The sequence below is a fragment of the Etheostoma cragini genome, chromosome 15 (assembly GCF_013103735.1).
Source record: "Etheostoma cragini isolate CJK2018 chromosome 15, CSU_Ecrag_1.0, whole genome shotgun sequence".
Taxonomy (NCBI): Eukaryota; Metazoa; Chordata; class Actinopteri; order Perciformes; family Percidae; genus Etheostoma; species Etheostoma cragini.
Genome location: NC_048421.1, coordinates 10,565,296 through 10,586,461, shown reverse-complemented (window position 1 = coordinate 10,586,461; position 21,166 = coordinate 10,565,296). Strand labels below are relative to the sequence as shown.

At 39.1% G+C, this 21,166-nt stretch overlaps 3 protein-coding genes across 3 annotated transcripts; 1 reads left to right on the top strand and 2 right to left on the bottom strand.

Annotated features, from left to right (window-relative positions):
* Window positions 1-2,300: 2,300 nt before the first annotated feature.
* Window positions 2,301-7,013, bottom strand: LOC117958567 (inward rectifier potassium channel 2-like). Its single transcript, XM_034895027.1, has 2 exons — window positions 6,659-7,013; window positions 2,301-4,601 (listed from the first exon to the last, which is right to left on the bottom strand). The coding sequence occupies exon 2, from the start codon at window positions 4,351-4,353 to the stop codon at window positions 3,037-3,039; it is 1,317 nt and encodes a 438-aa protein (XP_034750918.1). The 5' UTR covers window positions 4,354-4,601; window positions 6,659-7,013; the 3' UTR covers window positions 2,301-3,036.
* A 76-nt stretch (window positions 7,014-7,089) lies between these two features.
* Window positions 7,090-12,326, bottom strand: LOC117958227 (inward rectifier potassium channel 16-like). Its single transcript, XM_034894502.1, has 2 exons — window positions 12,238-12,326; window positions 7,090-8,680 (listed from the first exon to the last, which is right to left on the bottom strand). Exon 2 carries the CDS (start codon window positions 8,652-8,654, stop codon window positions 7,506-7,508), a length of 1,149 nt encoding a protein of 382 aa, XP_034750393.1. The 5' UTR covers window positions 8,655-8,680; window positions 12,238-12,326; the 3' UTR covers window positions 7,090-7,505.
* A 3,723-nt stretch (window positions 12,327-16,049) lies between these two features.
* LOC117958393 (5-hydroxytryptamine receptor 3A-like) lies at window positions 16,050-19,709 on the top strand. The gene is made up of 9 exons (XM_034894729.1): window positions 16,050-16,208; window positions 16,313-16,458; window positions 16,690-16,734; window positions 16,827-16,933; window positions 17,012-17,181; window positions 18,256-18,377; window positions 18,830-19,040; window positions 19,131-19,283; window positions 19,436-19,709. Exons 1-9 carry the CDS (start codon window positions 16,145-16,147, stop codon window positions 19,690-19,692), a joined length of 1,275 nt encoding a protein of 424 aa, XP_034750620.1. The 5' UTR covers window positions 16,050-16,144; the 3' UTR covers window positions 19,693-19,709.
* Window positions 19,710-21,166: the final 1,457 nt, after the last annotated feature.

Below are 21,166 nucleotides of genomic sequence, written 5' to 3'. Positions count from 1 at the left end.
CAAAGTGTTTAAGGGGTAGCAAGAGGAGACCTGCTACATTACCACTGGTCACATCTTTAGGTTTTATTTGTTCATGTCGAGGTCTGGAGCAGGGAACATGCCTGCTGGCCTGTGTGTGTTTTTCCATCCAAAATGCTGAAACTGTGACCTTATTATTAGCAAAAAACAAAACCACGTTTCTTTGCTCTGCTGATGAATTGAATATGTTTATATTTGATTTGAAGGTCAAGCTGATCAGGCTGTTTTTAATACGCCGGATCAGGAGAATTTGCCAGAAAGACGTCATCAGCATCATTGACAGGAGCTCTCTTGCCAACGCTGGCTGTCAATTTCTTTTGCACAGTGCAGCCGGCACACACCAAACAGCTCGTTCATTTAAACAACATCTCAGAGGCTCCAGGAGTTTAGCTGTGACGTTGATGAGATTTCTTTGAAAGTATAGGTGGAACTATGTATATGCTAACTTTTTTCATGTAACATACAAAGAAAATCTTCAGCTTTAACAATTAGGCAATGGCAGACTGACTTGGTGACAATTAATTGAAATTTCTTTTATTAAACAGAAAACGGAGAGTCCCATTTTCACTCTAAGCCAGAGCTTTGTGGCAGATTCATTGGCTAATGTGGAAAAAACCCTTAGGCAGCACTTCCTATGTAGAACCAAATCAAACCGGCTCACTGTGCTCAATGTGTCTGATCAATAGATTCTTTGACTATGTCTCATGCTGGCAGAATGCAGCTGTAGATTAATTTGCTGACAGATGTGCCATATTGCAAACCCACACACTCACCTCTGAAATAACCACATCGATCTGATATGTTGCTTAACAGTGTTTTGTACATTAGAGGAGTTTGTGGGGGATCACGCAATACTGGTGTATTATGCAATATGTGTGTCCATGTGGTTATGAAGACAGATCACCTTTAAGTTAACATTTCTATTGAAAATTGGAAAAAAAGGTGAGCATATTTGGATTCCTAAACATGAGGACGGATGATTTTTTTTGGTCTTAGAAATAAGAATTCTATAGTATATACTCCTGCTAATTCCACACATTGCCACATTCCTCAAGACACCTAGTGGTGCAAATAAACTTATTTTCCACAGTATACTGAAAGAGATAGTGAGAAGCGAATGAGGCGTTCTTTCCATAGCTGTCACTAAAAATGACTTCTTGGGGAGCAGACTGATATAGCATGGGGTCTCTGAGGGCTTTCACAGAACTAGAGTGAGTTAGTTTGGTGAATTATAGTAGGTGATGGTGTGAGCTCTGACAGCTAGTAGCCTGGAATTTGGGCCACAGCTCCAAATTAGAGGAGCACAGCTAAAACAGTTGAGCCGGTCTCCAGATGTCACACATTTTGGGTCAAAATGCAAATCCGTGGAAAATTCTTGCACAGTAGACTGCGGATGCTTCGCTTAGCTTGTGTTCACATAGAAGTTTAAAGCTCATACGCACACAGTATTGTCCACTGAAACTGATATGTGGATTAGAATCAATGCAATTTCAAAATGTTTTTGTTATCACATTTTTATTGAAAAAAGGACAAACTGTTTTCACCAACTGCAATATCAATATACAATATTTGCATTATAATTTACAAAAGATTAAAAAAAATCTGTACAGTCTCTGGTTTGTGCAGGAAGGTGGGAAGATGACCCTGGTAGAAAAAAAAAGACCTTAGAGAGGAAAAGTTTCAATGTGAGAACAGATCAAATGTTTAAATGTTTTTTTTTAAATAAGTTTAAATAATCCTTACTAGAAGCAGTACAGTGTTCTGACTTCCACTGATCCATGTATGAATGTGTCACAATTACAGTTAAGAAACATTAAAACTGAATCGTGTGTAAGACTGAAGTCAAGTGTGCTACATTGTGTGACTGAAACATCAATCAGACTTCATCTTAAGGTCCATTCAGAAATAACAAATTCTCTGGTGAGGAAAAAAGTGCACTAAAGCTTTGGAAAACACACTGACATAATTGTGGTTTCTACATCTATAAATAACATTATAGGCTGCATTTGCAATCTTCAACATGGATACTTCATAAGACAAATAATACATTTTGGCTCTTGGGCTTCCCTCTAAACATACAATATGTAACTTAGCAGCACTTATCATCAACATTCATAACCTTGGCTCAGGGTTGAGCTTCCTTTCACGTTCTACCACTGACCATTAGAATATGATTACCTGCAAGGAGTGGCAGTAAAGTGCACAAGGAACCCCCTCTTAATGACTCTTCCTTCTGTAACATCTATTGCAGTGTGTGCCTCCACCGGAACTGAAACTTTTCGAAGGCATACGTTGCAAGAGATGCTATACATAAACAATGATGGGCCTGTGGAGCACAATGTCCTTGTGGTCATAATCTGTGCGAGGCGAACCACACTAAGACCACCACACTGAAGAGGACAGTAAATATGCTTTGCTAAGAGACCAGCTCATTAACAAAGAGTAGCCTTTGTGCAGGTTCTTTAACTGGTCAAAATGTTTTAGTAGTCTTTAAAACAAGATTATTGAAGTTCAAACAACGCATTTCAAAAACAAATCGCTTTTTTTTTTACTCTTTCTGATTTAAATTGAATATAAATAAATACTTATTTTAGCCATTTACAACCTTATGGGATGTTTAGGCCTCAAAATACATATTATTCCCAGGGTGTTTAATGCTATGTGCAAAACTGGGAGTATAAACTTAAATAAATTAGAAACTCTACTTTTCTAGCAAACAATAATTTTTCAGAACCCAATTGGCTATTCTACTAAATAAGCAGGGCCGACTACACAGTGTGTAAGTGAAGGCATCCAACTCATTTTATTTCTAGCTCAATGCAACCAGTTCATTTATCACCATAAACAATATAACATGTCTGCATTCCCATGGTGTCTTGTGCATGAGCATCTGCAGAGAGAACTTCAACCTGAAATCGTAATTTTTCACAAACTGTCATGCATAATAAACAACAGGAACAAATGCAATAGTTTTAACATACACGGAATTAATTTGTAATCCTTCTTTTATCCCTGCAGTCATATTTGTGATTCTGCTGTCAAAGGCCTTGATTCTAAAGGCAAAGAATCCACATTGCATTCAGACTCTGACATCCCATCTGTGTTTGTGTCCTCGAGTCCACCGGCCTCAACACCCCTCACCTCCCAGTTTTCCTCCTCCTTAAAGTCCTCCTCCATCTCAACTTTTTCGAGAGCCACCTCATTCTCGTAGCAAAAGGAGTTCCTCGAGCTGGCTGCACTGGATTTCTTCTCGGCTAGTTCCCTGGCACTACAGTTGGGTGTGCTGGGTACCTCATACGTGTTTTCAAAGCGAGAGTAGTCCACTTTGTAGTAGTTCTTTTCTTCAAAGAGCACCGGCTCAAAGCGGTAGCCCCAGAGGATCTCGCTGGCCACGTAGGAGCTCCGACATTGAGTGGTCATGGCTGTAGCCTCCACCATGCCCTCCAGGATCACCACGATCTCAAACTCTGACGTTTCCAACTCTTGTCTGCTCATCTCATAGAATGGACTGTCCTCATCAATCTCATGCACAATGGTGATTGGAGAAACCAGGAAGATTCTGTCAATGCCACTATCGAAGCCTACGTCAATGTCTACCTGATCCAGTGGTATGAACTCCCCCTCGGCGGTGGTGCGAGACTTGAGAAGCTGAGCCCTGACATGGGCCTCCACCAGGTGACTCTTCCTCAGGTTCCCCACACGCCACATCAGGCAAAGTTTACCATCCCTCATGGCCACTGTAGCATAATGGCTAAACACCAGAGTCTCGTTCCTTTTTTTGGGCTTAGCCATCTTGGCCATCACAGCGCCAATAATGAAAGCATCAATGATGCAGCCCACAATGCTTTGGAAGACAACCACAAAGACAGCACCAGGGCACTCCTCCGTCACATAGCGATAGCCATAGCCAATAGTGGTTTGGGTCTCCACTGAAAACAAGAAGGCAGCGGTGAAGCTGTCTACATTGGAAACACACATCTGAGTCTCATTCTCTAAGTCTCCGTAACAGAGGGCCACTACCCAGAAGACAAAGCCAAAAAACAACCATGACAGTAGGAAGGAAAGGCAGAATAACAGCAGCATCCAGCGCCAGCGGATGTCCACACAGGTGGTGAAGATATCTGCCAGGTACCGCTGGCCTTTCTCACTCATATTGATAAACTGCACATTGCAGTGGCCATCTTTCCTGACGAAGCGGCTCTGATGTTTGCACTCTGTGTGCACCTTGTTGACATTGCCGTTTCCGTAGCCATTCGGAACGGCAATAGTGGCCAGCTTCATGCCATCTTCTTCAGAAGACACAATGCTGTAACGGTGGCTTCGCACACTCCCCATTACTTCCACCTGGGAGGGCTGGGCCAATTCTGCTTTGGAAAACAGTCTAAGTTTCTGGTAGAAGCGTTGGAGAAACAGTTTTGAATGATCCTAGGGACAAACTCAAGGAGAAAATGTGGACAACAGGATTGGATCCTGCATGGAACAGGGGAGAGCGGGCCTCTGTTTCTGCTGGCGTGCTGTGCACTTTTGGTGAGGGCAGGTCACGCCTATCTGACGGTTGCTTGGGACTTCATCAGTGAAGTGGGCTGTGGAAATTACACAAAGAGAGAAAAAACTGTTTTAAAGGACTTTAAAGAATCCAGAGAAAAGATCAGTATATGTGGTTACCTGCGGTCTAAATAATGCAGAGTTCACTCAAAGTTAGCTGCACTATTCTTGCATATACAGACAATATACAAGCAGTGTATGCAATGCAGTCAGAAAGCACAGGGAATGCATTGCACATGCAGTATAAGTAGTAGATGAAACAATGTTATTCAAGCATTATATAGCTGATAATGTGGGAAAGGATGTTTACCCTGCTTAATGTAAGTATTAATGTGATTAGGCAGATTAGTCCAGGGATCTGAATCAATTTACAGAGCAAGTTCTTGATAATCCAGTGAGCCACTGGAACAAAGTAGCAGCTCTGTGCAGATGTGTCTGTAAACTTTGCACTGACAGAAATGAGAAAACAATGCATAAAGTTTTGTTGCATGCATTTGAATAGTACAGCACAACCACTAATTATTATATCTAATGGTATTTAATCTCAGTAAGTGCACAGATTCAAATAACACATGCACACACATAGCCAAAACGAATTCACAACTACAGTTTGCACCACTACATCATGGAACAACATTCAATGAACCTTGCAGCATTTCAGAGAGGATGGGTCTCTTTCTCTGAAACCAACAGTAACCTTGCATCATATGTAATAGAGCAATGAGGACAGCTAAATTAGAAAATATATTGACTTGGTGTGTGTGGCCTGAGAGGTCCATTAAAATGCAACACCACAGGCTACAAAAGGCCATGGTCAGCCAGACATGCTGTGCTTGTGCCAAAAATAAATCCCCAACTCCCTTTTTGAAGCAGTCCCATCAGGGACTGGGAATTGTGTCAGAGTGTAAAGATCCATAAAGTCTAGGGGACATTTACAGTGAATGTATTTGATTTAATGTTTAATACACAGCAAAAATGGAAAGGAAGGAACTTTTAGGGGACTTGGGCAATTTTTTTAAATTCCATTATCTAATTGTGTGTGTGTGTATGTGTGTGTGTGTGTGTGTTTGTGTGTGTTAAACTGCTCTGAACGTGATCAAGTCATGTGGTATAGATGTGCAGAACGGGGTCCTACATTCTTTTGCGTCATCTTTGTTTTTCTCAACTATTGATGCCACTGCTGCTGGGTCGACTAGAAATAGCAACCTATCACGCACACTAAAGCGGAATATGGGGCTCCGTTTGTTTACGGTTCAAATTATGCCAAATGTTTATGTTGAATGGATTTCAGTGATTTTATATGATTCTGAAAATGCTGTTCATGTTTTCACTAAATATTTACAAAGTAAAGTTTAACAGGAAAAGTAGGAAAGACACAAGTTATGCATTTTTTGACACAGGTTGTAAACCCCCAGTGCGAATCAAATGAATAACTTTTGGGGTTTTGCTGCACTGATGCATATGTATATATCACACTCATTACTGCAGGTTGGTACGTGGTGACAGACCATGGTTTCAAAAGGCTGCACAACCTGTGAATGTTTGCTTTGCATGTGTTTTCAATTAGAGCCAACAGCTGAGGCAGATGGAAACTGGTTACATAAACCAATCAATAACTATGGCCAATCATTCAGCATCTTTTGTTATAAGCTTCTACAACACCTATCATCGTTATAAGAGAAGCCTTTAACCAGTGGCCTAAGTTCACATATTTGTAAAAAAGTCAGACTTATAATTTTTACTCAACAAAACAGGTTTTGTGGAGTTTTTTTTTTTAAATTCAGCTCATGCTCAGACATGCTGTGCTGCAGAGTTTAGTTCAAATTAAGAACAGTTAAGGCAATACAGATCATCCAGTCTAGATCCTGCAATCTCCAAGAGCAGAAAAAGCTGTGTAATTATGTGAATAGCCTAGTAATAATAATAATAATACTATTAATAATAATAATCCATAATTCATTTAGTATTTTTAATATTGCTACAGGACGTCAGTGTTAGCTATTTGAAGGGAGATCATACATTACATGCACTAATTTGCAGAGTGAGTCTATATCGCTTTTTCCACATCATTGTTGTGATAGCTTTTTACACCTACCTGTTGTTCTTAGCGGTGTAAATCTATCGTTTCCTTGTAAGAAGTCCCATATGTGCCACAAATGCACCCTGCGTCCTTTTTATTTTTGATGTGCTATTATGTTCACCTGGCTTCCCGTCTTGCCTTGCAAATTCTGCCATAACCCTCTCCTGTATAATACTGAAGAAGATGTTTGTCATTGCAAAGACAGACTTTAAAAACACGTGTGTCTGTCCCCGCCCCTGTGTCAGCGGCGGCCAATAGAAAGCTGCAGCGCCTGTTTGGTCTCAGCCATAGAGCCCACATGGAGGGTTTACATCTGTCTGTGATAGAGAGTGTTTGGAGAGGGGAGTCAAATCCCCTTTTCTCTAAGGAAGGTTGAAAACATGATTTTATAACAGTTACCATGTGTCAAATTTGGTGCAAAGCATATCCAGAGTCCCAACAAAACTGGTTGTGATTTGTAAATTTAGTTTTAGGTAAAATTGGAGTTTGTGTCATGTGTTTGTCATTTTATGTCAACAAATCAAGCAAATATACTGAGAGTAGTGTGGAGTAGGGCTTACTTTTATTGTGATAGCTGTGACTTTTTTTAATAGTCACCAGTGCTGGAGTGATATTAGGCGCGCTCAGTGAACACAAGGTGGCAGTGTAAAGCTACAAAGAGGATCAACACAGTGTGCTGGCATTACATAATGTATTTGATCATAAGTCATATTTCAGAGTTTTACAAGGGAAACGTGTATTAAATGTTAGTGTATCATTATTTTTATTTTTTTAAAGCATTAAGAAAACTTACAAACACTATAAGTTTCATATAAACATGTTTACAAGAGCATCTCATCACACTGACCATCACAAGTTCACCTTACAAACAGGTTTGGTGCATCACCTCTTTGGTGATTTCAGGATTCACTTTGGAAGTGTGTCCATTTCTCTTATTCGAAGCAAAGAGAGGACAGCGGGACTGACTGCCCTCTACAGGACGACCCCTCCTGTCTAACTGTTCTGCACTGAGCAGAGGCACAGGCACCCACGTGGTCGCGTTGAACCGAGCGTAGTCCACCTTGTAGTGCCTCTTGTCCAGTTTCAGCATTTCCTGGAAGCGCTGGCCCCAGCGGATGTCTGCTGGTGTGTAGGAAGTTCGAGTCTGGTGGAGCATACCTGTAGAGTCACCGGTGTATGTGAAAGACACCACTAGCTCAAAGTCGTCCCCCAGCAGGTCGTCAGACCCGAGGCTGTAGAGGGGACTGCCAGGCTCCAGCTTGTGGATAATAGTGACTGGTGTGGCGAGTACAATGTCTTGATTCTGGATGTGCAGGTCCTTGTATGACATCACAATTGACCCCATTGGATGTTTCACATAGCGGACTAACATAGCCCTGGCAACACCCTCCAGGATGTGATTGCCCCTGAAGTCCCCAAGTCGCCAAGACAAACACAGGACCCCGTCTCGCAGGTTGACCACTGCACAGCTGCTAAAACCAACCGTTTGAGATCTCTTACGAGCAGATGCCATTTTAGCAACAACAATACCAATGATGATGGTGTCAAGGAGGCAGCTAAATACATCTTGAACCGTCACCAAAATTATTGCCACGATACAGTTCTCAGTCATCCCCCTGAATCCGTAGCCAATAGTTGCCTGGGTCTCCATTGAGAACATAAAGGCTCCAGTAAAGCCACGCACATTGTCTACACATATTGCATGCTCTGCCTCATCAACATCCCCATGTACATACGCAATGAGCCAATAACAGAGACCAAAAAAGAGCCAAGAGAAAATGTATGAGAGGGAAAAGATAAGGAGCATCACCCTCCAGCGGATCTCCACAAGAGTGGTGAAGATGTCTATCAGGTACAGAGTCCATTGTCCAGGGGCCTTCTGGAAAACCACAGGGAAGCTGCCATCTTTCTGCATGTAGCGTAGCCGCCTAACCTCATTTTTCCTGCCCAGTGTGTGGACTGTAGTGTAGCAGGTATCAATGATGACCTGCTCGCTTCTCTCTGTGCTCATTATGACCAGAGCGGCCTTTCAGTCTCCTGTAGGAAGACAGAAATGAGATGGAAAATGCATATTGGATGACAGTTGAATTACAATGGGCAGGAGGCCCAGCATTTCACTCATTACATGTGACTAAAATGTAAAAGGGCCCTTAGACTTGTTTGTTGAGCTGAACCCTCATGTTTGAGCAAGCAGCCTAGGTCACTCACAGCTATCAGCAGCAAATAACTTGAATTCTGGGTGTGAAAAATGGACAAGAGCAGGAGTTTTTTACTGGTTGATTATTTACCACAAGTACCATTACAGTCTGGACACTGTCCACATCAGTTTTGCTAAACGTGCTCTACAAACAACTTAACACATTATAACAACATGCAATCATAAGGACAATTGGGGAGGACAATGGGAGGACTCATGTTCATGTTTTAGAGGACTGATTCAGATTGTATAAGCTTGGTGTATTGTTAATGATGGCTTGGCCTGGTTACTGTTTGGAAGAAGTAGTGATTTAATTTGTTCGTTATTTATATTTTGGATTTTGGTTGTTTCTATGTATCTGTTCTAAAAAAAAATTCAAATAATAATGATTTGTCAGTAGACCCTGCATTTGTAAGTGCTGGTGAGCAACTTGAATTGTACAATGTACTGTACAATAGTGTTTTAGTTCTTTTTTACATGCATGTGTTCTATCTATATCTATAGTCAGGAATATATTGATGTCTCTGCCGAGAGTACCAGCTGCTAAAAGCACTGTGACCTTTGTGAAATTTTGAAGCAACATGGGTGGCAATTGATGTATCTCAAAATTTTAACGTTCTGTCACAACTCCTATTTGTTTTTTTGTTTTAGCATCACCTACTGATTTGCATGGGTTTTTATCTTAACTGTTCAGAATAGTTTGACCTATCATGTTAGTTGTGTGTGATGTCAATTCAACAATCTAAAACAGTTTATTCCTCCTTTTCTGTCTTAGACAAAGCTTTATCCATTTGACAGCTACCTAAATTGGTCTCTCTCCTTACAGCATGTGTGTATGTCACATGATGCCGCACCAAACTTTAGTGAGCTTTTTCCCCAAATTTGTCCCCAGATTACGGAATTCCACACCCACTGCCTGTATTATTCGGTTGAATGCACAGAAGGTTTTCTCAACTTAATACATTTATATGTTGAATTGAATCATTCAATACTCAGTTTATTCACTGGACCCATTAACCTTAAAGGGACTTTACATGACTATTCACGTTCTTATTGGGTTTAAACTCAAATATTTTGGTAATGTCAAAATAAATAAATTGTCAAAAACATCCCAGAAAGATAAAAGGTTGTGCAAACTATGTAAACATTTGGACTAACATGAAATATCTGGCCAAAATCCTGACATTTTCTGGTGTACAGATGATGACCAATTGAAGTGGTTGTTTAAATTGAATATTTATGAGTTGGTGACTTTTGTTTCTAAAGCTTGGCAAAAAAGACTAGAAGGTTTATTTGTTTAGGGTGTGTGGTTAATTTGGCATCTGGTCCTTTGTCCTAGTGTCCCATGTCTTGTGGGCTCAGCGTATTTTTTTAAGTGTATGCATGACACAATAATAAAAATAAAACACTACTTATTCAACTCATGAGTGCACCAGGACAAAAAGTCCTTTGATCTTGACTTTATCCGAGTATTGATCTTATCCCATTTGGTTATTACCATCAGACAAGATTAACTAAAGCTTTGGGTCAGAGAATGTCCCGGGGCAGAACTTCTTTTTAATCAGTTTGGCTTATCTAGTTTTTCAGTTTTGGCAAAGGCTGTTGCCTTCCAGATGGGACCCGGAACAATGATGAACAGCCTCTTGACAAAAGTCCTAAACTGACTTATTTTATAGAAGAAAAAATAGAACTATGTCACTTTGTTTTTGCAAGACACGTATGGACATGTATAGACAAAATAACATATGCATGGTTGTCATAAAGTGTATATAATCTTTCTGTACTCCACAAGTCCAAAGAACGTTTGTCTCGATTAATTAAGCAATACCTTGCCCTCTATTTTTGTCCTCATGAGTGTAAATTATTATCCTTCAACCACCTTTAATAGCTTTCACCTCCAAATGCTTCCTCAATTGTCAAAAATTAACCACAGCACCTTCCTTTCAGTAACACATACAATGCACCAAAGTCAGGTCATTTGTTGTAGATTTATTGGAATTCACTAATCTGACAGCTGCTTGAGCTGCTACCGATGAAAGGCACGCTGTCAAGTTTATTTTTGAGTGCACAGTGCTGTGCGCTGTCACATCACTCACTGATCAATATGTTTTTTTTAAGCCACCTTTTTTCTTGCAAGAGGCTTAATTGAGTCACATGGTAGCACATAGCTGATGTTTATCTCAGAATAAATGGCTTTTCAATAGTTAAGTGTAAAACATGCAAAAGTGCCAAGTGCGGTCTTTAAAACACAGTGGTTCTGTCAATTAGACAAATGTTGATCCAAATAAGAAATACATAGTTTAAATGGGTTCCTGCTGACTGTAAGCAGTAATTTAACACATAAGTAAACAATTGTGGAACTATGCATCATCCCACACGAGACCTTTAGAAGCAAAACTGCAAGAATAAAAACCTTCTAGTTACACAATTTATGTTGTGTTGCATTAAAGGTTCGTAAAGCAAATAAAATAAACAGACACATTTCAAAGTTTCATCTCTGGTGTTGTTGTAGAATTACTAAAAGCTTTTGCATTGACTGTGATGCCAAAATAATGTTGTAGCAGGTGGGGACGGTATTGTAAATAATTAAAGGAAAATGCATAGACAAATGACAACTTACCAAGTCAACATGCATTTAAAAGAAGATACATTCTTGCCTCGTAAGCTGCAGTGTGTTCAGTGTTTCAGATAGTTGATTTCTAAACAGAAATCACTGAGTCCATGGAGGAGGACATGAACAGGTTACAGTCTAGAGAGGACAAGGAAAGTGATTCCTGCAGAATTACCCAACGTTTTCTTGTGTTTTTCTTTATCTCATTGTAGCTCCAGAAGTTATTTTGTGTCATGTTTTGTTGATCATAAAAATTCCAATTGATGCAGTTGATGTACTAAAACGTGTTGATGTCCCCCCATATTTGACATGAATTCAAAAACAAAATTGAAAGAAATATGTGACAAAATCTCTTTTTTCCATGACCCTCATTTATTTCATGATGTTTCTTCAGTTCATGTCAATACTCAAAAATAATAATTGCTGGCATGTTCATTTGTCAGTGAGTTAATGTAAAATGTTTAAATATTGCAACTTGTGGTTGATTATTTCCTTTCTGGCTTGCTTGACCCTGCTCATATTTTTCAGATATTATTAGCGGAATTGTGTACCTATTCCGCTGCATTGGTAATTATACATTAACTTTAAAATTCTTTACAGTTAGTCCAGTAAAAATCAATGACACTAAACTTACCTCCAGAATTCTGCAAGCCATTGAAGAATAATTAATTATGATTATTATTAACAGCTAATTTACTTTTTTCCACTTTGTTAACATCAGAATTCTTCTGTTACTTTGAATATGTCTTTTAAAAAAAGCACACATATTTCAATTTATCAACTTACTTGCAAAGTAGAAACTAGAGTTTGTCAGGTGTCTCATCAGTTCTGCCGAGCATTAAACGACGCCACCTTGGAAGTAACCTCCAAGTGGAGTTGGTTGTAGAGTGTTGTGGGCTGGCCCGGCCCTGAGGAAAAGTTCCAATTTGTTCTGATATCACAGCAATCCCTTCCCTCTGAAACCTTATTGGGCATCCTGGAAGACCAAATGACCTGTGGAATATTTCCCTCAGGAGAAAATAATTAAATGTCCTCTAACTATTTGCTTCTGGATGAAGAAATAGAAATTGTTTACTTCCACAAAATGTTAAAGGCGAACAAAATAATGATGATTTACATGTCATTGTAAAGACCTGCATATTTGATTGATTAGACAGAAAGTTAATATTTGCTCCAGGTTCTGGCACAAGGATTTGCTTTTTCAATTTTGTTCTGATTTGACAAGAGAGACCACAGCTGAGCCACCAGGACACACTTAACTTTTATTGCAGTCATAAGAGCAACCAAAGCTGTTGTAAATAGGTTGACAACACCAGGAAAACCTTGCAGTGTTTTTCAAGACAGAATGTTACCTCCATTCCCCTTTGAAACCTTCCTGATTCATCACGTACTGCATGTTTAAGATGTGTGAAGACAGAGATAAGAGACATTCCTCTGAGAGATAACCTGAAAATAACTGTTCATTAGTTTGTGATTTACAGCCAGCAGCTATATAAAGAATAAGTGAAAGCACAGACCGACAGACCATTGTATTACTTCCTTCACTGCAGTACATAATAAAACCATAAACTTTGAAATTCCATGTAAGTATTATGATCAATATGATTTAGTGTCCCGCACTAAGACACAACATCTATTGTGTCAAGAGATATATTACCATTACATACGAGAAAAAATGAGCTAAATATAGATTATATATAATTGAAAATGTAACTGGATAACTGATAACATGACTTATTATCAGTACTGTAAACAATACAAGTTACGATGTTTGTTTAGAAAATGAAAGTAAAAGCATTTTTGATGTCAGCAGAAAGACAACATTAAGATAGCAGGAACATGTTGGTAGGGACAGCTAGTTTTGTTAATAGTGGTGAGCTTTATGTGGTCAGAGGACATCGATTTGGAGATATGGACCAATAATGCAGAGATGTGTTAGATGTGTTTGAACCTGGGTGACAGATAAAGAGGAGAGGCTATTGTCATTTTTTCTTCACCTGAAGCAAACATAAAAAATAAAAAAACATGCAGCAATTCCCCCACAAGGTGGTGCAAAGAAGGAGGTTGAGCCTGAGCAGCATGGAGAGCTTTTGAAACAGTGAAGGCTGTTGTTTTTCTGACATGTTTGAGACCAGAAGGTGATAATGATCATGTCAATCAGGTGTGTCACACATGCAACATATTCAAGATAAAGCACATGTTTCTCTAATACAGAAAATGCATATTGAGACAACTGAAAAGTAAGGATGCCCACACAAAACATTTTACGGAGTCAATTAAAGGTTTAAAATAAAACAAATAATCCCTTTTTCATAAGGAGCTTCACTTGGTTGACGACACTCTGATAGCTCCAACTGGAACCCTCTGGAGATTGTTTTGGTCCATTTTTGACAACTTTCTAAGAATTAAAGGAAACCCAAAATAAACAAAGAAATAATACAGGCACATAAAAAGATTTTACTGTATATATATATATATATATATATAAAACGAATCCCCCTCTCACCCCTTGTGGGGTGGTATGTGTCATCCTCAAGCTCGGGTCCTCTACCAGAGGCCTGGGAGTTTGAGGGTTCTGCGCAGAATCTTAGCTGTTCCTAGGACTGCACTCTTCTGGACAGAGACCTCTGATGTTTCACCTGGAACTTGCTGGAGCCACTCTCCCAGTTTGGGGTCACAGCCCCCAGTGCTCCGATTACCACTGGCACCACTATATCTATATATACAATCATGTTCAAATGTTTGGGCACCCCAGTTAAAAATTAGTATCAATGTCATAAAAAAGCCAAAAAAAAAATTGAAAAATCTCCGAAAGGCATAAAATGACAAATTAGACATTCATGTGATATGTCACAAAAAGTTTGATTTTATGTCCATTATTTACACTTTCAAAATAACAGAAAACAAAAAAAATGGCGTCCGCAAAGGTTAGGACACCCTGCAGAGTTCATAGCATGCACCGCCCCCTTTGGAAAGCTGAGACCTGACAGTGTCATGGATTGTTCTCAATCATCGTCTGGAAAGACCAGGTGATTTCAGTCTTAAGGTTTTAAATGCCCAGACTCATCTGACCTGGCCCCAACAATCAGCACCCTGGGTTCTTCTAAGCAGTTGTCTAGAAAACTGAAACTGAAAATGGTTGATGCTCACAAAGCAGGAGAAGGCTAGAAGAAGATAGCAAAGCGTTTTTTTAGATGCTAATATCCTCCGTTCGGAATGTAATTAAGAAATGGCCGTCATCAGGAACACTGGAAGTTAAAACAAGATCTGGAAGACATCTTCTTCCATCCAGAAAGACATGGCAGACACTTGAGTTGTAGTACACCATTCCACTATAAAGAGATACTTGTACAAATATGGTCTTCATGGAAGAGTCATCAGAAGAAAACTTCTTCTAACTACAAAAATCAGCGTTTGAAGTTTGCAAATTAACATATAGACAAGCCTGATGCATTGTGGGAACACGTTCTGTGAACCGATGAGGTTAAAATAGAACTTTTTGGCTGGAATGACCAAAGCTACGTTTGGAGAAGAAAGGGCAGAATTTAATGAAAAGAACCTCTGTCCAGCTGTTTAGCATAGGGAGAGGATCCATCATGCTTTGGGGTTTTATTGCAGCCATGGGCACAGGGAACATTTCACGAGTATAACGAAAAAAAGCATTTCCAAGCTGTGATACTTGCCAAAGGGGGCAGTACAAGGTATTATCTCTGCAGGGTGCCCAAACTTTTGCAGATGCCATTTATTGTCTTTTTTGTTTTCTGTTATTTTGAAAGTGTAAATGATAGAAACAAAATCTAACTTTTTATGACATATTATACGAATGTTTAATCTGTCATTGGATGCCTTTTGGAGATTTTTCCATCTTTTCTTGGCTTCTTTATGCACATTAATAAAAAATGTTACCTGTGGTGCCTGGACTTTTGAGTGTGTGTGTGTGTGTGTGTGTGTGTGTGTCTGTGGGGCGCAAGAGCTTTCTTAATTTCAAAGGTCATTAGTGTGACAACAAGTAAGTTAAATAACAAAATATGTTGGCATGATATTGAAAATATTGGCAATAAATGGTAATGGCAATATCATTTGAATGAAGCAGAATTGCAATGTCATGTCAATGAAGATTCTAATTAACTTTACGTATGAGCCATTGTGTCAAAAGTAAAAAACAAACAAACACTGAATTCATCATCCAGCTGCCAAAGTGTATAACGGCCATTCTATAACAAGACACGCTGTCCCTTAACCACACTGAAACCACAGTATTTGTCCTTCAAATCCCATGACCGGGGGACTTTCAGATCAACTCATGTCTTCATTAGTGTGCTTCCGCTCACTCTCCTGCACGACAGCCACAGTGCCATTGAAATGCAGAGTAGCATGCCAAGCTTTATTGACAAAAATAGCAGCTGGAGCTGCATTTGCTCGGCTGGCAGGTAAACAGACATTGAATTGTAATTGCACTTGTGTTCTGTTTGCACAGGATCACTTAGAGATGCACTGAACATGCGATCGTATACTCAAACACTATTGTGGGTTGGTCATGTTGTGTTATTGTGCCTAAGTTGTGTTGTGAATATGCGCTTAAACATCAGTGACAGCCTATTTAATAAGTGGTGTGATAGTCTGAAGCCTTAAAAGGATGGCACACAGGTTTCAATGTGCAGTTTGCACATCAAGTGAAGTCTTATAGTCAGAAATGTTAAGATTTCTTACCCACAGTCTGTGGAAGGTTATCTTCCTACTGAGCTTTATAACAATAGGTAAGTGTAACTTTTATTTTCGGACATCATTGTTTTAGGAGGACGCATGCTTGGTGAAGTATTTCTAAAAATATGCAATGCTTTGGTGCACTCTCTGATATTAGGATGTGGACATGCTGACTCAACCTGCACAACACGCAGATGTCTGGCTGAAATGTTGATCAGTCAAAGCCGTCTATCTCAGCCACAGTCTGAAAACTGCACCCAAAAGATTAATGTGCCACTCATTGAGTACCAGACTCTGTCAGTTGTAAGTATTGTATTGTATACATTTTTCTGTGCCTCTAACTGAGAAATGTTGTTTCCTCTTATAACTTGACAAATATTATTACAGTAATTAACATTTCACGTGTAATTTACCATTTTTGTTGCCGCAATTCCCAGGTGTTGGAAATGTTGCAGAAGATGTGCTGATATGAGAATGTGTTTTGATCAACTTAATAATAAGGAAGTCTTACCACATTTTATCTTATTTTAACAGGACACAAAGAATCTCCGCCTAATAAGTTGGCTGCATGCTGCACTTGTAAGCGTCAAGTCAATACTTATATGGACAAAAAAGAAGATATAATGTATGTAGAGTATGTTTTAGTCACATACATTTTTCTGAAACCACAGGCATGGATAGATCCTGACTTGGGATGGAACACATCAGTTTACCCGTATAACACAGTGGTTCTGCCAGTAAACACAGTCTGGACCCCAGAACTCCATGTGACAAACGGGTGAGTAACTCATCACAAATGCAATTAATGGACTGCTTGTTCGTCAACTCACAGACGTCTTGTCTCTCACCTGGGCAGAATAACAACAACTATGGAGCACGCTTCCAGTGATCTGCTGGTAAACAGCAATGGCTCAGTGAAGCATGATGTGATCATAAATGCAGAGGTGAACTGTCAAGTTAACCTCTTCAATTATCCCTTCGCTAGTGATAAATGCCCTGTCGCAATCCAAACTTGGTCCAAAGATGGTGAGCTCGGCAAAACACAAATACAAACATTTTATTTAAGTTTTAGAGCAAGTGATAATGTCCTTAATTGTATTGTATTGTGTGTTAATTCTGAAGAAGATGTTAATGTAGCTTATGGTGTGGTTATGTTTTCCTTTACAGCTATGCTTTTCAAAACGTGCTTTATTCTTCCCATTAGGATGGCTTTTTAGAATGTATCCAAAATTGTGAAATGAGCATAAATGCACATTTAGCTTAGGGTTAAAAGCATGTGGGTTTTACGTGATTGTCTATTTATTTCCTGCCAAAATGTTGCATGTAGCTTTTTGTGAAAAATCCTCACTTTACCATGTCAGGTGTTAAAATGAACGAGTACAGAAGTATGGGAGACATTATAGGTAAGGTGGTTTACACATTTTTCAGCTATGATCATTCCTCATCAGGGAGCTGCCCAAAGTTGGATTAATTGTCTCAGGTCACATCAATTGAGGCAAAGTCAGTATACGTTGAAAATTAAAAGTTAGAAAATAAAAAAAACAATGTGAAGTTGTGAAGTTGGAAAGAAGTGAGCTCACTAGACTTCTGTAGCTCACTCTTCATTGCATTCATGTGGATTTGTTTTATTTAGTATGTTTTCTTTTATTGTCCATATTATTCATGTGGATTTGTTATAAAATCATCCTCTTTATGATGTATGTGATGTCTGCTACTGGGACCCTGGACTTCCTCTTGGGGATCAATATCTATCTATATCTATCTACGGTGTCTGGCTTGAGGCTAGCGGCTCAAGGTTAAAGGGTTTTATCATGTAGGTTAAAACTGCCCATCATTACATGTCATTCATATGATGCTTTTATCCAAAGCAACTTACAATTGCTATATGTCAAAGGTCACACACCTCTGGAGCAACTAGGGGTTAAATGTCTTGCTCAAGAACACATTGGTTGATGTATTGCAGTGGGAACTGAACCCAGGTCTCCCACACCACAGGCATGTGTCATATGCACTGCACCATCACCTCCCATCATGAGTCTGTCAATGTTATGAAAGGGCTCTGCCCATTTGCTCTTTTAAAGAATGCTTTGTTGCCTTCAGGATGTGGTACAGAGCTGGCATTTGGTAAGGTGATCTTGATTAATAGCAACCATGGAGATTGGCAAACTGACAGTGTGGCCATCGAGCAACATGTAAGCCAAGATAATCGCAAATACATCATGGTAAGTTAATGAACACATGAAATAGTCTTTTATACTTAATATAGGTAATGATAAAGACCATTCATTATCATTTTTGTGCTTTAACTTTGAAATTAATTGTGACATGTCTGATGAGGTTAAAACTAAACGAGTAACTGAGTAGGATTTGATGCTTTTCTTATTTGTCATTCCCGTTATATATGACAGTAAACACAATTGAGTGTAAGGCTTTAGGCAGGGCACATCAAGCAGTTCAATTATGTTACCTTGGGCTGTTGGAACTTATAATGGAGATTTATTTTATGACATTTTTTAGTGTACTAATCGATTTATTAAGAAAATATGCATGACACACATGTTGAAAATGATTCAAGATTTTTTTTTCTTACATACTAGTATTTAAGCATTTCTAAAAAACAATGAAAAGCTGTTTTTATTTTGCACTGTTAAATTCTGTCTGCCATACTCCTCAGGTGGCATTGAGCCTCAACTTTATGAACCCCTTCATGACGTTACTGCTGCCCAGTTATCTGATCATCTTAGCTGATGTGTTCAGCTTCTCTCTGTCGCTGGAAGGCGGCGAACGCAACTCTTTCAAAGTCACTCTGGTGCTCAGCTTCACCATGTTCCTCATCATCCTCAACGATCAGCTCCCCGGAGACAGCCAGTGCAGCCCCATCATCCGTCAGTCAGCTCACAAACACACTCACAGTCCATAGACATCAACAGCATCACAGTTTACTGAGTCACTAAACTGTCTTGTCTGTGCCGCAGGAATCCACTTCGCTGTTTGTCTGGTCCTCATGGTATTGAGCATGCTGGTGTCCATGATGCTGACACGGTTGGCCAAAGACGGCAGCCTCATTTTCTACTCCAAGGGGTCAGTCCCAGAAAACACAGCAAACAATGACAAAAAAGAGGATGAGGGTGAGGAGGACTTGATTGTTAAACTGCATGTGTTGAGTCTGTACTGCAGTATTTTGTAATAAGTAGTATATTTTGATGCTCACAAATTCTTGATTTTTGATGAACTAAATTACACTGTATGACTACTCCGATTGTGTCTTAAATCCCTACAGAAGTCAAAGCTGACATTAGTGTTGTTCAGCTGAACGGTTCAGAGGAGTACAGTCGAATGCTCAGAAAGGTGTCCAACTTCCTGGAAGCTCTTGAAGCACAGACACAGAAAATTGAGAGAAATCAAATGTTTGCCAACAAAATTGACAAGACATATTTCTGGTGCTATTTAATACTAGGCTCTATGTATTTTTTTGCCACGACTTATGTTATGATAAACTATGAATGTAAAACCAACCATTTTGATTTCTGGTACTAATAAAACACATCATTACTTTAAAACCAGCTTAACTCTGCTGCTGTTAGTCTCATAAATTCAAAGATTCAAAGATGAATGCAATTTTCAATATGTCAAAGGATAAAGATGTGTTGGCATATTTCTGAAAATCTAACAAATAAATAATTTCATCCTTTACTCCTAATATAATTTTGAGTCACATGAGTATATTCAACTGTTATTCAAAACTAGGATATCTGCACACATGACAAACCATGTTCCTTCAGCTCTCAAAAGTGGGAGATTCTGCAATATTGAATAACATCTTCAGGAGTTGTATAGCAGTTTAAAATGTAGATTTTTAAGTAAATTTAATCCATGCAATAAATGCTAATTATGCTAAATGTCTACACAATTTCAAAGATATTATATGCAAGGAAAAAACATAAAAAAAGGGTATGGGACACTAAATTTGCTAACCAATGTTGTTCCACCTAGTAATCAAAGTATTCCCTACAGACAGAGTGGTGACCTACTGCACTTGGTAATCTTTCAGAGAAATACATACACAAGTGCAGTAGGTCACCACTCTGTCAGTACTTGTACATATACTCTGACTTGGACCTGATCAACCAGGATGACTAGAGCTGTTTTGAATAATTCGCAACTCTGTTTATCTCCATTATTAGAACAAAGCTGCTGAAATGAGAGGGGAATATATTGGTTTTTGAAAAAATGTCAAGAAAATGTAATGCTTTAACATCCTGTGAAACCCCAGAGGACAACCCTTTGTTATACCATCTCATTTATAATAACAGTTATACAGTATGTTGACTTGCCAGAAAGTATGATTATACATTCTTTATTGTATTTATTCTTTTACTTTTCTGTGAAACAACAATTTCCCAGAGAAGTCCAGGGTAAATCACAATTTTTTGTGTAAAAAAAATACATCCCAAGTAGCACTTATTTTAAAACCATGAATATGCCACAGTCTGTTGAAATAGAGCTGATCCCGGTCTCTCCTACCTGTAGATAGGTGGCCCAATGCATTTTTGGTCTCAGTGCATGCATTGTTTTAGTCCGGTGCAACATCGGCAGTGTTGCCGCTAGTTAGCTTAGCGTAGTGAATGTAATCCTATTTTGCCGGTTAGCATGTTGTGAGTTAAAGTGAGCCAAAAGTAAATAAATAAAAAACCTAATTACTTCTTTTGGCCTGCGTATTCACGAGTACAAATAACAATTCAGATCAAGACTAGACAATTTCCTAGGCAGATATTGATTTGGGACTATATTGGGTAGAAGCACAGCCAAAGCACTGTCTGAGAAGTCATCCCGTTCTCTCACAAAATCCGCCATATTCATTGCCATTCACTTTCTACTTTAGGGGACGCCGAGTATGTTGACGGAAGTTGGGGGGGTTTAAGGTGCTGTGTGATCTCTTCTCTGCCCCCATCAGAATCAGCTTTATTCGCCAGGTATGACAGACATACAAGGAATTTGACTTAGGTTGGAG

Excerpts from the sequence above, each read along its gene's own strand:
- LOC117958567 (XM_034895027.1), bottom strand. The coding sequence starts at position 4,353 with ATGGGGAGTGTGCGAAGCCACCGTTACAGCATTGTGTCTTCTGAAGAA.
- LOC117958227 (XM_034894502.1), bottom strand. The coding sequence starts at position 8,654 with ATGAGCACAGAGAGAAGCGAGCAGGTCATCATTGATACCTGCTACACT.
- LOC117958393 (XM_034894729.1), top strand. The coding sequence starts at position 16,145 with ATGTTAAGATTTCTTACCCACAGTCTGTGGAAGGTTATCTTCCTACTG. Across the intron at positions 16,209-16,312 it reads ACTGAGCTTTATAACAATAG|GATGTGGACATGCTGACTCA; the intron begins GTAAGTGTAACT and ends CTCTGATATTAG. Across the intron at positions 18,378-18,829 it reads ATAATCGCAAATACATCATG|GTGGCATTGAGCCTCAACTT; the intron begins GTAAGTTAATGA and ends CATACTCCTCAG.